General features: G+C 55.3%; 1 protein-coding gene across 1 annotated transcript in view; it reads right to left on the bottom strand.

The window, feature by feature from the left end:
• Window positions 1-13,999, bottom strand: part of ARVCF (ARVCF delta catenin family member) — a 46,608-nt gene that overhangs the window by 18,198 nt on the left and 14,411 nt on the right. The window contains exon 2 of the mRNA XM_036276591.1: window positions 2,554-2,781. Coding sequence (XP_036132484.1) covers window positions 2,554-2,763 — 210 coding nt within the window. The 5' untranslated portion in view covers window positions 2,764-2,781. The remainder of the gene's footprint in view (window positions 1-2,553; window positions 2,782-13,999) is intronic.

Raw genomic sequence — 13,999 nt, 5'->3', positions numbered from 1 at the left:
CTCTGAGGAGTGTCAGAACACATCAAAGGGAGAGGAAAACTGTTGGGTGACCTTGGGTGAAAGCTTTTGAGGCTCAGCTAACTGCCTCAGACCCTCTCTCCTCCATGCCTTTGATCTACTGGGAAGTGGTGGTGGTGGAGGTTTCAGACTAGTGGGTTAATCAGGGTGCACCCTTTCCACCCCCTCCTCCCAGAAGCCTGGTGAGAAGGTATAGCCACACCCTGGGGAGTCTGGCTCTGCTAGAAAGAAATGTAGACAAGGGAAAGGCAGGGCTGGGCCACCTCTTGGGTCATATCCCACAAAAACAAGCCAGTGGCTCTTGCATTATGATCAAGGTAACTAGGCTCAAAGAGGAACAGAGCTGGGGCCAGCCCAGGGAGATTCAATGTGTCAAGAGAGGAGGTCCAGACCTGGCCTCCTGCCTCCTACCTGTTTTTCCACAGACCCCACTCAAAAAACCGAGCCATAACAGGGCTTCTTTTCTTCCATAGCATGCCATGTACAGACCATGCAGCCAGCATGCTCAAGCACTCTGGGTGTCCACTGTATGTCCGTCTGAGCCTGTTTTACCAGGGGTGAGTTAACCTGACCACTGGCCCCCGTATCATCTATCCATGGCAGCTCTAGGTGGAGCAGAAGCAGGAGGACTGGACCACTGCCTAAGGGAACTTGGCCTGCATGCTTACATTGGGTTCATTTCTGTCTTTTCCCAAATTCCACCAGTTACTAGTGCCCCAGCCTGAAGATGGATAGACCCCTAAAGAAATGATCCCACCCCCCCCCCTGCACACACATACACACTTGGTCAGGGCCAGCCCTGCTCCAGTCAGGGGTCTGGAGGAGGAGACCCTTCCTGCAGGAGAATGAAGGGCAGGCAGCCAGGACTATGGAGCAGCCTAGGGGGTCACAGCAGCAGTAGCCCCTGGCCTCTCAACCCCCTGGCCCCAGCTACCTGCCTTGCCACCAGCTCCCAAGCTGTGCAGAGCCTGGCTCTGACCCTTAGGACCAGCTCCAGGTAGCCCTGTGGCTCAGCAGGCAAGGTCACCAGGCACCTCATGCTGAGATAGTTCTAGAAAGTAGGTTTGGCATCGAGGCTGCTAGGCCTGGATGGCCGGATGTGGCGCCACCTCCCACAGCATCCCCATCAGTCTTGCCAGTCTAGACACCACTCTGGGACACACACTCCCATATCAGCCTGAGAAAACCATCTCCTTTCAAGAGAGAGAAAATCGAGGGCAGGCTGGGAAAGCCTTGGGTAAGGAGGGCAGAGATGGGTGGTGGCCTGAGGTCTTCCTTCCACAGCCCTCAGGAAGCCAGAGCAGCTCCAGGCCATGGGAACATCTTCCCTCTGGGGCATCAACCCTTGGCTGCGCCCTCTGGGCTGAAGGCCCAAGCCTTTTCCGGCCTGGGAGGGCTGGATAGAGTGCCTGGCGCCTGAAGGGTGGCCTTGGGGTCATTGGCTGTTGCTGTCCCCAGATGGCCCAGCTGGGCTGTTCTGCCCCTCCTCCAGTTCAGGGGTACAGGCCTCAACTTTGGAGGACTCCGTGGGACCAGAGAAGGGAGCGTGTGCCTGTGCTAGGGGACTCACTGGGAGGAGCTCCTGCTCATGTTTAGGAGAGCAACCCTGCTGCCCTGCCCAGGGAGCTGAGGAGCCCACTGGGAGGGCCCTCCAGGGTCACTGTGAAGAACCCAGGGGAATCAGCAGGCCTCCACCACCTAGGCTTCTGGTGGTGAGGAGAGGCCACAGTGGTAGGCCTGCAGGGTGGACTGCCACCCAAGGACCCTATACTGCAGCTTCCCCCAAGTTCCTGGGACAGCTCCACCCTGCCTGTCCCGCACCCCATGCCTCAGTTAATAATAGGAACCAAAATAATAGTGGCAAACTCCAGGAGCCTCGAACTTCCTTGTTCTGCCCCTACCATCCAATGAGCAAGGTGCTTTTGTCACTCATCTGCAGGTTAGACAGTGGGGCACAGTGGATGGTGGGAGGAGTCTAGGTAGCCTGACTTCTGAACACGTACCCCAACTTCAGAGTTCTCAGCATCTGGCCACAGAGGAGAAAGGGTTCTACACCTCCTGGGAGCTGAACAGCGGCCTGAGACCAGTCTGAGGGCAATAGCCAGTGGAGAAACTGAGCTCCCAGGTCACCTTCTGAGCTGCAGGCAGAGCCCAAGGCCTTGTTTGAACCTACCTCTGGGGTTGACCCACTGATGCATGCTATGGAGACTTCAGGGCTGGCAAAACCCTGACTTACCATGTTGACCACTGAGCTGCCCAGAATACACCCTGTCCAGCTGCCTGGGTCCTGAGGGCTCACTAGAGTGGAGGGTGCTGTTCTGAGGGTCAGGTTTTGTCCTGCCCGTTCATCACATGGTGCCCTGAACACCCACACAGGATTTTTAGTCCCTTTGGGAATCCCACTTTTCTCCTCTCCCCCAGTGGCTCCAGGAGGTCTTACAATAAGCCAATGCATGCTGGCTTATAGCTCACCAGGGCCCTTTGATTGTTTTCCCACTTGACCATTTTACCCTTCCTGAGTCACTGGGCTGTTACCTGCAAGACCATCTGTTGCCAGGCCATCGGCAGGGGCTGCCCACTGCCCATGCCACCACTGCCCACACCAGGCTGCTGGGCGCGCTCCAGCTGCAGGGCAACATGGCGCCGTTCCTGCTCTAGCGCCCGTGTCAGCCGCTCGAAGCGAGCCTCCTGCTCCTTCACCGAGGCCAGGATGCTGGCAGCCGAGTGCACGTTGCAGTCCTCCATGACCAGGATGCCTGCTGGCTGCAGGCAAAGCAGAGCAAGGTCAAGGTAGGGCCAAGGCAGAGGGCACCATGGGTCCCCTGCCTGCCCCACTCACAAATCATACAACTCACTTCCAGACTGGAACATCCAACTCTCAAGAGAGAGGCTACATTGATTAAATTCTAAATTAAAAGGCATTAATCTGAGTCTGGCCAGAAGTAGCTGGCTCCTTCCCTGCGGGGTGTGGGGCTCTGACTAGAGCTCCATTGCTCCCTGGCAGGCTCAGCAGAACCATGGACTGTGGCGGTCCTAGAGCCCATTGGGAAGGGAAGGGCCAGAAGAACTTAGTATGACCAGCATTCAGACCCTCCAGGCCCTCTGCTGCCCACAGCACATGCCAGCTCACCCCAATCTCATGAGGCCAGCCCAGGCTCATCTTACTGAGGTGAATGCTGGGGCCCAGACAGGATGGGGGACCTGTCCATAGCCACTTCATCAGTGTGGCAGTCAATGCACCAGTGAGCAGGGTGTGAGGTGTTACTCCACAGCTGCCAGGTGCCTGGGACATCTAGGCGTGTGCAGGGTTGACAATGGCCTACAGACCAGTGGTCTGGCCTCCACTCACAGCTATGCTGGCTGGAACGAGGGTGATGTTTACCCACATGGCAGAGTGAAAATCGAGTACAGCCTGGTTGCAATTCTGTGCCCAAAATGGCCCATGTGCTTGACATTGGATCCAGAGGGAGGTTAAGGGCAGGGGCCCAGGATACCCAGGCCCAGTGTGCTGGGAGGGCCAGGCCTGCCCCGGTCCAGATCCAGTGCTTCCCCTGAAGGTCCCAGGGGATCAGGTGGGGGTGGCAGAGTTTGGCAGCTGCAATAATGAGCCAGCACTTTTCCTCACCACTTGCTCCCTGGCTGCCCAGTGTGTTTGTTTTTCATGGGCAAAAAGAAGCAGGATTATTTAGAGTTCACACCCAGTCGGATGGCAGTGCATGGGGTACAAGCCATGTGGCCACAATGCCAGGCACTTAGTGTGCCACATGGTGCCAGTGCTCCTGACTTGACCCACACCAGTTCACTGAGGCTGCCTCAACTGGCCACCTCACCCCTCCACCTATGTAGGGCCTGAGCTTGGAGACACAGCACAGTGGGCAGCACCCGAGAAAGTCCAGCTTTGCAGGGCAGAGCCAGCTGCAAGGGCAGAGCCTCACGGAGGAAGGGTCAGTGCTAGGCTTGGCCACACCGATGCTGGCTGGGCCAGGGACACTGTGGATGGCATGAGTGCACCTCCACTTAAAAGGACACCAAAGAGTCCAATCCACTGTGACATCTGGGGAAACTGAGGCCCAGAGAGGAAAAGGGGCCAGTGTAGGTCCCAGAAGCTCCTCTTCATTTCCCCAGCACCAGTCACACAAATAAACTGTCAGCGTGACCTAGAGGAGGGGTAGTGAGAGGTCTTGGCACTCACAGAGAGGTGGGGGTGCAGTCTGCCAGCAGGGAACAAGGGACAAACAGCAAGGCTACCTGTGCAGGGGTCCCAGATACACCTGCATGTGGTGGCCACCACGGTCTGCAGTGCAGGCCTGGTTCTGCACTGCAGACCCTAGTTAAACTAAACCTGGCTGCTTCAGGTGGGTGTTTTGGACCCTTCCTCCCTCGAGGGCAGCCCAGGGCAGGGTAGAAGCTGAAGCAGGTCAGTCTTTAGCCAGCCTTGATTGTAGCGGGGCAGTCTCAGCTGAGCCTCATGGCCCTGGGCAGCACAGTGGAGACCAGGGCCACACATATGAGGGGAAGGTGTGCCCTGGGAGGGGATGATCACAACCCATGGGACAGCTGTTGGCCTCATGGCCAGGAGGTGGCTTCCCTCCCTCCTTGTGCGGAGACATGGGTTCCTGGCTGACCTCAGGCTTCCCCTGCCCCACCCAACAGAACCAGGCCTGCACTGCAGACCCTCGGGACAGCAGGCAAGGGGACAGCCTTAGCCTACAGCTTCCCTGCCCTGGGCCCTCCAGCACGCCCCAGCTCTGGTGTCCAAGGAATCCCCTGAAGGGGGCCCACTTGCTCTGGCTGGGGGCTGGCCAGGGGCCCAGAATGCTGAGGCTATAGTGAGAAGGTGGCCAAACCCCACACTGACATTTCCATTGCCCAGTTCTCTCAGCTGGAGCTAAATAACTGTGTGTCTCCCAGGTGACAACCCCAAATGCCAGCCAGCTTGAGAGTAGAGTGCCCACAGCTGCCTACAGGAGAACAGAGCCCCTGGGCCCTAGGCCCATGCCCTCTACTTCAGCCAGAGGGTGCACCCCGTCTGCCTGTGAATGAGGGCACTGAACCTTGCAGGCTGCAGTCTTTGAACCTTGGTGGCCTCAAGGGCAGCCCTGGCATGTGCAGAAGGCCCACTCTCCGGGCATGGTAGCTTCTCTAGGTCCCAGGTGTGCAGAAGCACATGTGGGCACAGGTGACCCAGGCTGTCACCCCAGAGGCAGCTTTTCTGATGGTAACTCAAAACGCTATTTTTATAGTAAAACAATAAATATGTAATGACATGGAAGGCAAAATGTGCAGGAATTTTTAAGATCGACCATGAGACTTCAACGATGTTTTCCCCAGGGGGCCTTGGTAGGGCCCCAATCCTGGGTAGTGGTGGGCACCAGACTCATTCCTGCTGTGACCCAGGAGGTTCTGGAGGCAGGCAGGGAGGAGTCACACTGTGGGACCTCAGCTGACCCTCACTCTCCTCCCGGACTGACATTATCACAGCCTCCATTTACCTGGGAAGGGCCCTGCACTGCCTGCAGGGCAGATCTATCATGACCTCACCCTGACCCCAGCAACCACCTTTGCAAGTCACTTTTCACTACACACACACACCTGCCCAGAGGTGATTTAGCAAGAAGACAGGAACAAACGTGCCATCCAGAGACAGTCTTGCCTGTCTCAGAGCAGGAGTGGAGGTGCTCAACCTAGAGACTGCCTGTTCAGACTTGGGCACCCAGCAGTGACCCCAGGTGGATGGATTACTGGGTGGGTGCAGGGATGAAAGTACAGAGGCTGGATGGAAGGGGAAATGAATGAACGAGTAAACGGATGTGTGAGTCGAAGAATAAGTAGTTCGTTGCATGAGAGGATGAGGGTAGATGAGTGGGTGGGTGGGTTGGTGGGTGGATACATAGGCAGTTGATGAGTAGATAAAAGGACAGGTGAAGGAATGGGAGGCTGGCTGGAGGAATGAGGGAATGGACAGTTGAGCAGATGAATGAATGAGTGGGCAGGTGGGCAAGAATACGGCTCTGAAACACGGCTGGGAGGAGGAAACCTTGCCCCCAAGCTTCTGGGGCACAACTGTAGACAATGCACACCCATCAGGAAAGCGAAGGCACCATCAGAGGAACGAGGGGGAAGATGCTGATCCTTCCCCCAAAACCTAAGCCCACATTTGATGGCTTCCTACTGACCCAGACATTCCTCCTCACAGGGAGTACAGCCAAACCCTGCTCCAGAAAATCAAATTATGGGGCCTGAGTCCAATCTGGGTTGAGGAATTAGAGGAATTTCCTAAGGGTCAGGCCAGCAGGGGGAGGTAGGTGAAAGGGTTAGTAATGTTTTAAAGGGTAAAGCTAAAAGCTTGTAAAAGGCGGAAACTGTGAAAAATTGTGTTCCTTGTGTGACCTTCTGTTGATTACGGATAAGGATTATCTGCATTATCCCCAAGACAATGAATCACCCAACAGATGCAGAAACAGATACCAGGCCAGTCCGACTGCAAAGTGGACAATGGGCCAGGCAGAGTACATCAGCAGGAACTGCCTAAAGCTAAAAGTAGAGTATATAGCCTACACCCCAACTATTATTCAATGCTGAACCCTTTTCGGCTCAGCCGACCTGCTCCCAAACGCATGCAATAAAGCCATTTTGCTTTACATTGGCCTTGTGCTGTGGATGACCCCTCATTGGCCATCTGTCAGTACACTGCCTGCTGCCCTTGTCTCCTATGAGGGGAAAGAGGGGACTGGCCACCGGTTGAACCTCCTTCCACACCCTACTCCCCCGCCTATCCAGGAGGGGAGGAAGTAGTGTGAGCAGGGGCAGAAGAGCAGAACCCAGGTCTGGTGGTGCCGAAGCCCTCTCTCATCAGGTCCCCACCTCAGCACTGCCAGCATGGAGACTTGCTGGCTGCACCTCTGGCCAGGCCTCGTGGGGGCCCATCTTTACCCTGTCACCTCCGGCTATGGTTACAGCCACTGGGATAGCTTCTGGTCAGCCTACAGGGATGCACACTGTGCTAAGGCTGGGGACAGGGATGGAGCAGGAGCTCCTGCCTGGGGCATGGGGTTCACAAGGGTGGAGTCCTTGTCCCTCCATCTGTCCCAGCCAGGACCACTGGGTCACTCGCAGTCAGTGCAGGGCCTGGGGTGTCTGGGTGGGAGGAGGCTGTTCTCAATCTTTTTTTTTTTTTTTATCCTTACCCCAGGACATTTTTTTTTCCATTTTTTGTTCAGATAGAGTGGGAGGGAGAGAGAGGAAGAAAGAGAGAGAGAGAAACATCAATGTGAAAGGGACACATTGAGTGGTTGCCACCTGCACAACCCAACCAGGGCCAAGGACAAACTACAACTGAGGTACATGCCCTTAGAGGGAACCGAACCCAGGTCTCTCTGGACCGCAGGCCAATGCTCTAACCGCTGAGCCAAACCGGCCGGGGCCTCAACCTTAAAGCATTGGAAGAAACTGCCAAGGAAAGACAAATCAGCTCGACTTTGTGAGGCTGAAACATTTTGTACAACTAAAATAAACACCATGTATTGTGGTTGTAGTTTTTTTTTAAGTGACACCATTCACAGTAGCACATATAGAGAACGTTTCAGACAAAAGACAATGGCTGTACTTCTACATTGTGACTTCATCATGGTGGATGCTGGTGAGGAATGAGGGGTACGTGGGGATGCGTCACACTGGTCTCTCTATTTCTGTGTGATTGTAATTTTCCACAATAGAAAGTAGGAGAAAAAGATATAAAGATAACCAAAAGACAACCGACACATTGGGATCAGGTCTCTGCAACAGCCAGCAATAAAGTGATACCCTTTCTCTACGAAGTGCTTTTATACATCAATAGGAAAAACCAAATCTTCAGCTCAAAGTAGGTAAAGGTCATGAACAAGGGACATGGCCAGCGAGATAAGATGCAATGACTGTGGAAACAACTGTGTGCATATGTGTGTACACAGAAAAAAGACGGGAAGGAATTTGTCTCAGGTTGCAGCAGCTCCAGGCCCCTCAGGCCCCTGCCAATGCTCTAGGAAGGAGCACAAGCTCCTGCTATAATCAGACCCTAAGAAAGAAACGGGAAAAACAGACATCCACTCCAGCTGGCGGCCGAGTGAGGAAGCTGGGGAACTCAGCTCCCGAGGGGCCTGGGCGGTGCCAATTGCTGCCCAAAGGAAGCAGCAGAATTTTCAGGGAGCTAGGAAAGCCATAATTGCATTCAGCCTGGAAATTAGATTTCTCCAGCGGAGGAGGTGCCCCTACTGCATTGGACACCATGGAGGAACAGAGGAACAGAGATAGTTCCTTGGTGACCTCCTCCTGCCCCAAAGCTGTCCCCATGGACCCCCGGCAGCACACATCCCATGATCACATGGAAGACGACTCCCACATATAGGGAGACAGTCTGGGGGTGTTCTTTCCAAAAGGTTCTTGCCCTGTGCTAATGAGGCGTCCTAGGCCAAGTACTTGGCCAGTCCCAGGGCAGGGGGGCACCACTTGGCAGATGATCCAGAAGGACGGGGCTGTAGAGGGTGAGGGGGCTGATGTAGGAAATTAAGGGTCAGATCCAGGCAGGGACATTCTTGGGGGCCCAGGGAATCTGAGGTCTGAGGAGCTGAGAGCCTAGGGCGGGGGCTGGGGCTGGGGAGTGGCCAGGTGACAGGTCAGAGATAGCAATGGCTGGCAGGGGCAGGTGAGCATCCCAGCTCAAGAGCCACAGGGAGCCGAGCAAGAGCCCCCTAAAGGGTCTGGGCCTGAGATTCCCACTGGGACAGGTCACAGACTGTGCTCCCTGTGCCAATTGTGGTACCCCTCACGTCTCCTTTGTTCCCTGGGGCCTGTCTCTGTGAGGACTCGTGGGGTGATGTACAGCAGTCCCCCAGTTCCTAGGCTGGAATTCTGGTCAGCTCCCTCACTGCCCCTCCTGCACCCGACCCAGATTGCAGCTGCAGCCTAGGGCCGAGGGCTATACCTTTCAGGCTCCAAGTGTGGGTCTGGGCAGTGTGGACCCACCTTCTCTGTGGTCTCTGCAGCAGCCAGTCCAGGGGCACCCCAAGGCACCAGGGTTGGGGAGCGATGGCACTCCAGGCAGAGAGGGCTGGAGGCTGGCAGGTACAGTCCTCTCTCCACGTGCACCAGCAGCCCACCCATTCCAGTCTCAACCATGAGACGGGAGCCTGGGGCATAAGGGAGGGGTCAAGCCCCAAGATGCCCCTCTGCATAAGGTCAATTGGCCCTCTGCCTCATTGTCTCCCCCACCAGGCACCCAGCCTGCAAGGCACCCTGTGTGGCTCTCCCAATCCCTCCAGCAGAATCCTGCTTACCAGCCCCCTCCACCTCAGGAAGAGTGAAGCAAGCAACATGGTGGTGGTGGTGGGGGGGAATTATGAGGGCCCAGGCTCAGAGACCCAACCCACTGCACTATGGGGTGAGCACAGGGGCCGAGGCATTCCCGAGGGGCCTGAGGCTCATCGCCAGGCTGGGAACAAACCCAGACAGATCCCACAGCAACCAGGGCCTGGGAGCCCAGCCTGTACTGAGGGGCCAAGGGATCCATGAGATGCTCTGATGGCCCCACTCAGGCACAGCCGGGGCAGCTGTCTAGCCAGGCTGAGGGCCAAAGCCTGGCAGTGCATCCATCACCCACACTGGCCACTGGCCTATGCACATCAGTGCCCTCTGCCTGGAATGCCCCTTTCCCCCCACACAGTGGACCCCCTTCTTCCAGGCCCCCTCTGTAGCCATGGTAACACCCAGGCTTCTCTGGGAGGGACAGAGCCTCTTTGTGGTGGTACAAAGCCTCTTTGAGGGGCAATGGGGTTACAGCCCTTGGGAGTTTGTGGCCTATAAACTCCTGGGGGGGCAAGACAGGGCCCCTCAACCCACTGCCCCCCATTACAGAGTCAAGGAAGCGGGGGCAGGAGAGCCTAAGGGTTAGGGGCTAGGACCTCCCCCACTACAGCCACCTGCCCCGGCTACCCACTGAAGGGTCTCTGGGATGAGCACCATGGTCCCTGAAAGTGGCTGTCTGCTGGGGACTGGGGGACTTCCCACTGTCTTACCCATTGTTCTGACAAGCAGTGCATTCTGCCTAGATAAATGGGAAAAGGCATAGGCAGCAGGGAAACTCCCACCTCACTGTAAACCAGGCAGGGAAGTCCTGGGTGCTGGCAGGCAGGGCAGGCTGGTCAGATGGTAGGAGGTCTGGGACCAGGGCTGCTGAAGGGACTGTGCATGGTGTCTGGCCCACCCCAGTTCACTGTCCCTTGTTTCTCTGGCTGGCTTCCCCTGCTATAGAGGTCCCCATCTTGGCCTGCCTGCCCTGAGATTTTTGCAAGCCCAGTTGTGTGGCCTGGGGCAAACTTGCTGCAGCCACAATCTTAGGACAGGCTTGCGCCAGAGTTGGGGGAGATAGGACTGAGGTCAATGTAGGTTCAGGGCACAGTGACAGGGACCCACTGAGGAGTCCCCATCCTCACTGTATCATGTCTACCCTGTCTGTGTCTCAGCTCCACACTCAAGGAAGCTTACCCCAGCAGGGCACCCCCCTCCACCCTGGAGGTGGCCCCAGCCAGAGAGCCCCTCCCTGTCCTCAGGTCACTCCCACCCTGACTGCTGCTGACCAAGCACTTGGCAGTGCCCCTGCTTGTTGGGCCCCTGCTGGGCTGGCCCTCCCCAAGCGACCTCAGTCTGACCCACTGCAGCTTTGCTAACTAAGCCCCTGGGGTGTGGGGATCACAGGCCCAGGAGGCAGCATAAGGTGGGAATGGCCTCAGGACAGATTTGTCCCTTTGTAGGCAGATCCACATAGGTCCCAGGGATGAGACAAAGGGCAGCCCTGGACACATTAGTGCCCCTGCAAGTCAGCAAGCGTCCCCTTCACCCCCACGCTGGCCCCTACTTCACCCACCTGGCCAGCTCTCCCATCAGCATTCCTGCTGGCTGCTGACACTGTCAGGCAGCTGGCTATGCCTGCTAGGACCATTATCAGCAATGCCCAGTCAATTCTCTCACAACCTGGGAGGGAGGGGAGTGCTGGGGGGACCCCAACATAGCCCAGCCTGTGCCTTGCCATCCAGGGGGATGGGGTCTGGGGCTCAGCTGAATCACCCACAGCCCCAGAAGAAGGTTCTCTGGGAAGAGTGAGATGTGTGGGGAACTGGCTCTCATTCCGTTATCAGGGAACAACACCGGGGACCCAAGCAGGGAGACTCCATTTGGCTTCACCTGCATGGCAATCATAGTCCAGTGAAAGGGACAGGGCCTACAAGCAGCACAGGTGTCAGAACAACCCTCCAGCTGCTGTGGGCAGAGGCAGAGTGGTCGTGGCTGCCTGGTTCTGGATGGATCAGAGGTGGGCATGCCCTGGGGAGAGAGTTTCCAGGCCCTTCCAACCTTGCTCCTGGCCTGCTGTGTCAAAGGGCCAGGTCCCCTCTGGTCTGCCCTTGCCCAGGGTCCCAAGTGGCCTCTGGCCAGGTCTGGCTCCTTGCAGAGGCCCCCAGGGACACCTTTTCCCTCCCAGAAACTGAGCTGGATGCCAGCCTTGCTGCTCCCAACCCCTCCTCTGCCTGGGAGCCAGCTCTGCTGCTCCTGAGTGCCCATGGCAACAAGTCCAGACACCACCAACCTCCAGCCAACAGCGAAGTCTCGCTTTTCATATGCAAATGACCCAGTGGTACTGGGCAGGGGTTCCACCCCACCCCCACCCAGCACAGACTTTAGGCCCTGCAGTGTCCCTGTCTGGCTCCCCCAAGCCACACACATAATATACCATGAGACCCTGCTGGGAACCCAGCTTGTCTATGGCTAGCCACAAGGAGGAAGAAACACTGCAGAAGGCTTGCTGACTATTTTGGGACTGCCTAAAGCCCACCTGTGGTACATATGTGCAGCCACCCACACAATCATGCATACACATGCATGCACACTATCTGCTCTATGTGGCTGCTAATGAGCTCACCACAGCTGCCCTGTGGGGCCTCTCCAGCCCCACGAGAAAATGGGGGGTAGGTGGCCTGACAAGTCCTTGTGGGGAGGGGAAGGTAGCACTATGGCTCCTTAGCCATTGTGGCTCCTGGTGAGAATCAACAGTCCTAGGCAGACCCCATTACATCCAGCAAGGCTGCCTACTAGCGGGAGGCCAGGCCTGTTCCTGACAACACAGTCGGCAAGCAGCCCCAAGCCTCTGGTCCACGATGAGGTCTGTGACAGGTGGGGGTGGCTGGGCCGCAGGCCCTGGACAGAAGCACCCAGCATGCACAGACCTCCTGTAGCACCCCAGCACCCCAGGAAGATCCTGCCATCCTTAAGAGACTCGAGAGAGCTGCCTTATGCTGAAATATGTATAGCACAGATGTTAGGGAATAGCTGACATGTGTCCTCAAAAGGTTAAAGACAGTGTTGAATTGATGAACTGAGATTGTTCCATAATGAAAAGGAACGATCATAAATGAGGATCCTGTAGAGATTTACAGGAAAACATGGCAGAGACAGCAAACAGCAGCCAAAGCTCAGCAGAAAACCAGGATATAGTGAGGTAGCAGAAGGCAAACTCAAAACAAAGCAGTCCTTCCAAACCAGCAGAAACGGATAAGGAGTTGATAAAAAAGAGGGAAGACAGGAGACGTGAAATGTGAATCCTGGGCCAAGTTTTGACATAACAGGGATTCTCTGAGGGAGAAAAAATAGGCATGAGACCCAAAGGAAAGGTCAGAAACTGCCTCAACAGAGAAGACCTCTCACAGGGCTGTCACTGTCCAGGTCAGAATCTGAGTGTTCTTCCCGGAGAACAAGCTGAGAAAATTGTGGACACGTCTATTCCCAGAGTTTTATGATTCACTCTCATTAGGTTGATGTTTCCTGGGACTTCTCAAACCTGTGGTGTCTGTGCTGCAGTGTGCGAAGGAGGCCTGCCTAGCCTGACATCCCAGGCCACACTGAGGTCTGGGTTCACAGTCTCCAGCAGGCTGTCCACAGCCCTGGACACGGTCCAGATATTCATAGATACCAGCTGCAGCACCCGCTGCCCACTCATCACCGCCCATGTTACACTCTCTGGTAAGAAATAGCCGACAGCCTTGTTAAAACAAACAAAAATACCTCACCTCAACTTGAGAGAACCTCGCTCTGAAATTATCTTAAGCAGACATCATGGTGAAGTTTCTGGATTTTCAGAGTCATGATTTGCCATTCACATGGTCAATCTTTCCCTGGGAGACAGTGAACATGGCTCACCAGGACCCTGGACTATGGCTTCAAAAGCCAAAAGAAGGGCCCTGGCCAAGTAGCTCAGTTGGTTAGAGCATCACTCTGATATACCAAGGTTGTGGGTTCAATCCTCAGTCAGGGCACACATAAGAAGTAACCAATGATCTGGCCAGTGTGGCTCAGTGGTTGAGCATCGACCCATGCACCAAGAGGTCGCCAGTTCGATTCCAAGTCATGACACATGCCCATGTTGTGGGCCTGAATCCCCACTGGGGGTCATGTAGGAGGTGGCCAATCAATGTTCTCTCTCATTGATGTTTCTACCTTTCTCTCTCCCTCTCACTTTCTCTCTCTCTAAATCAATAAATGGAAAAAAAAAAAAAAGAAGTAACCAATGAATGCATAAATAAGTGGAACAACAAATTGATGTTTTCTCTCTCTCTAAAACCTATGAAAAAAAATTATAGCCCAGCAGGTGTGGCTCAGTGGTTGAGCGTCGACTTATGCACTAAGAGGTCGCCGGTTCGATTCTGGTCAGGGCACATGCCCGAGTTGTGGGCTAGATCCACAGTAGGGGGCATGCAGGAAGCAGCCAATCAATGTTCTCTCTCATAGATGTTTCTCTCTCTTTCCTTTCCTCTCTCTAAAAATCAATAAAGAAAAATTATTTTTAAAAAATTAAAAAAAAAAAAAAAGCCAAAAGAAGTGAAAAACTCCAGAATCCAAGAGGTCTGGCCAACCCAAGCACTTTGGGGAACTGCAAGCAGAGGCTGCAGGCAATGCCCTT

Source organism: Molossus molossus, unplaced genomic scaffold (genome assembly GCF_014108415.1).
Source record: "Molossus molossus isolate mMolMol1 unplaced genomic scaffold, mMolMol1.p scaffold_m16_p_22, whole genome shotgun sequence".
NCBI lineage: Eukaryota > Metazoa > Chordata > Mammalia > Chiroptera > Molossidae > Molossus > Molossus molossus.
The sequence above is the reverse complement of the archived record's forward strand: the minus strand, read 5'-3'. Positions and strand labels throughout refer to the sequence as shown.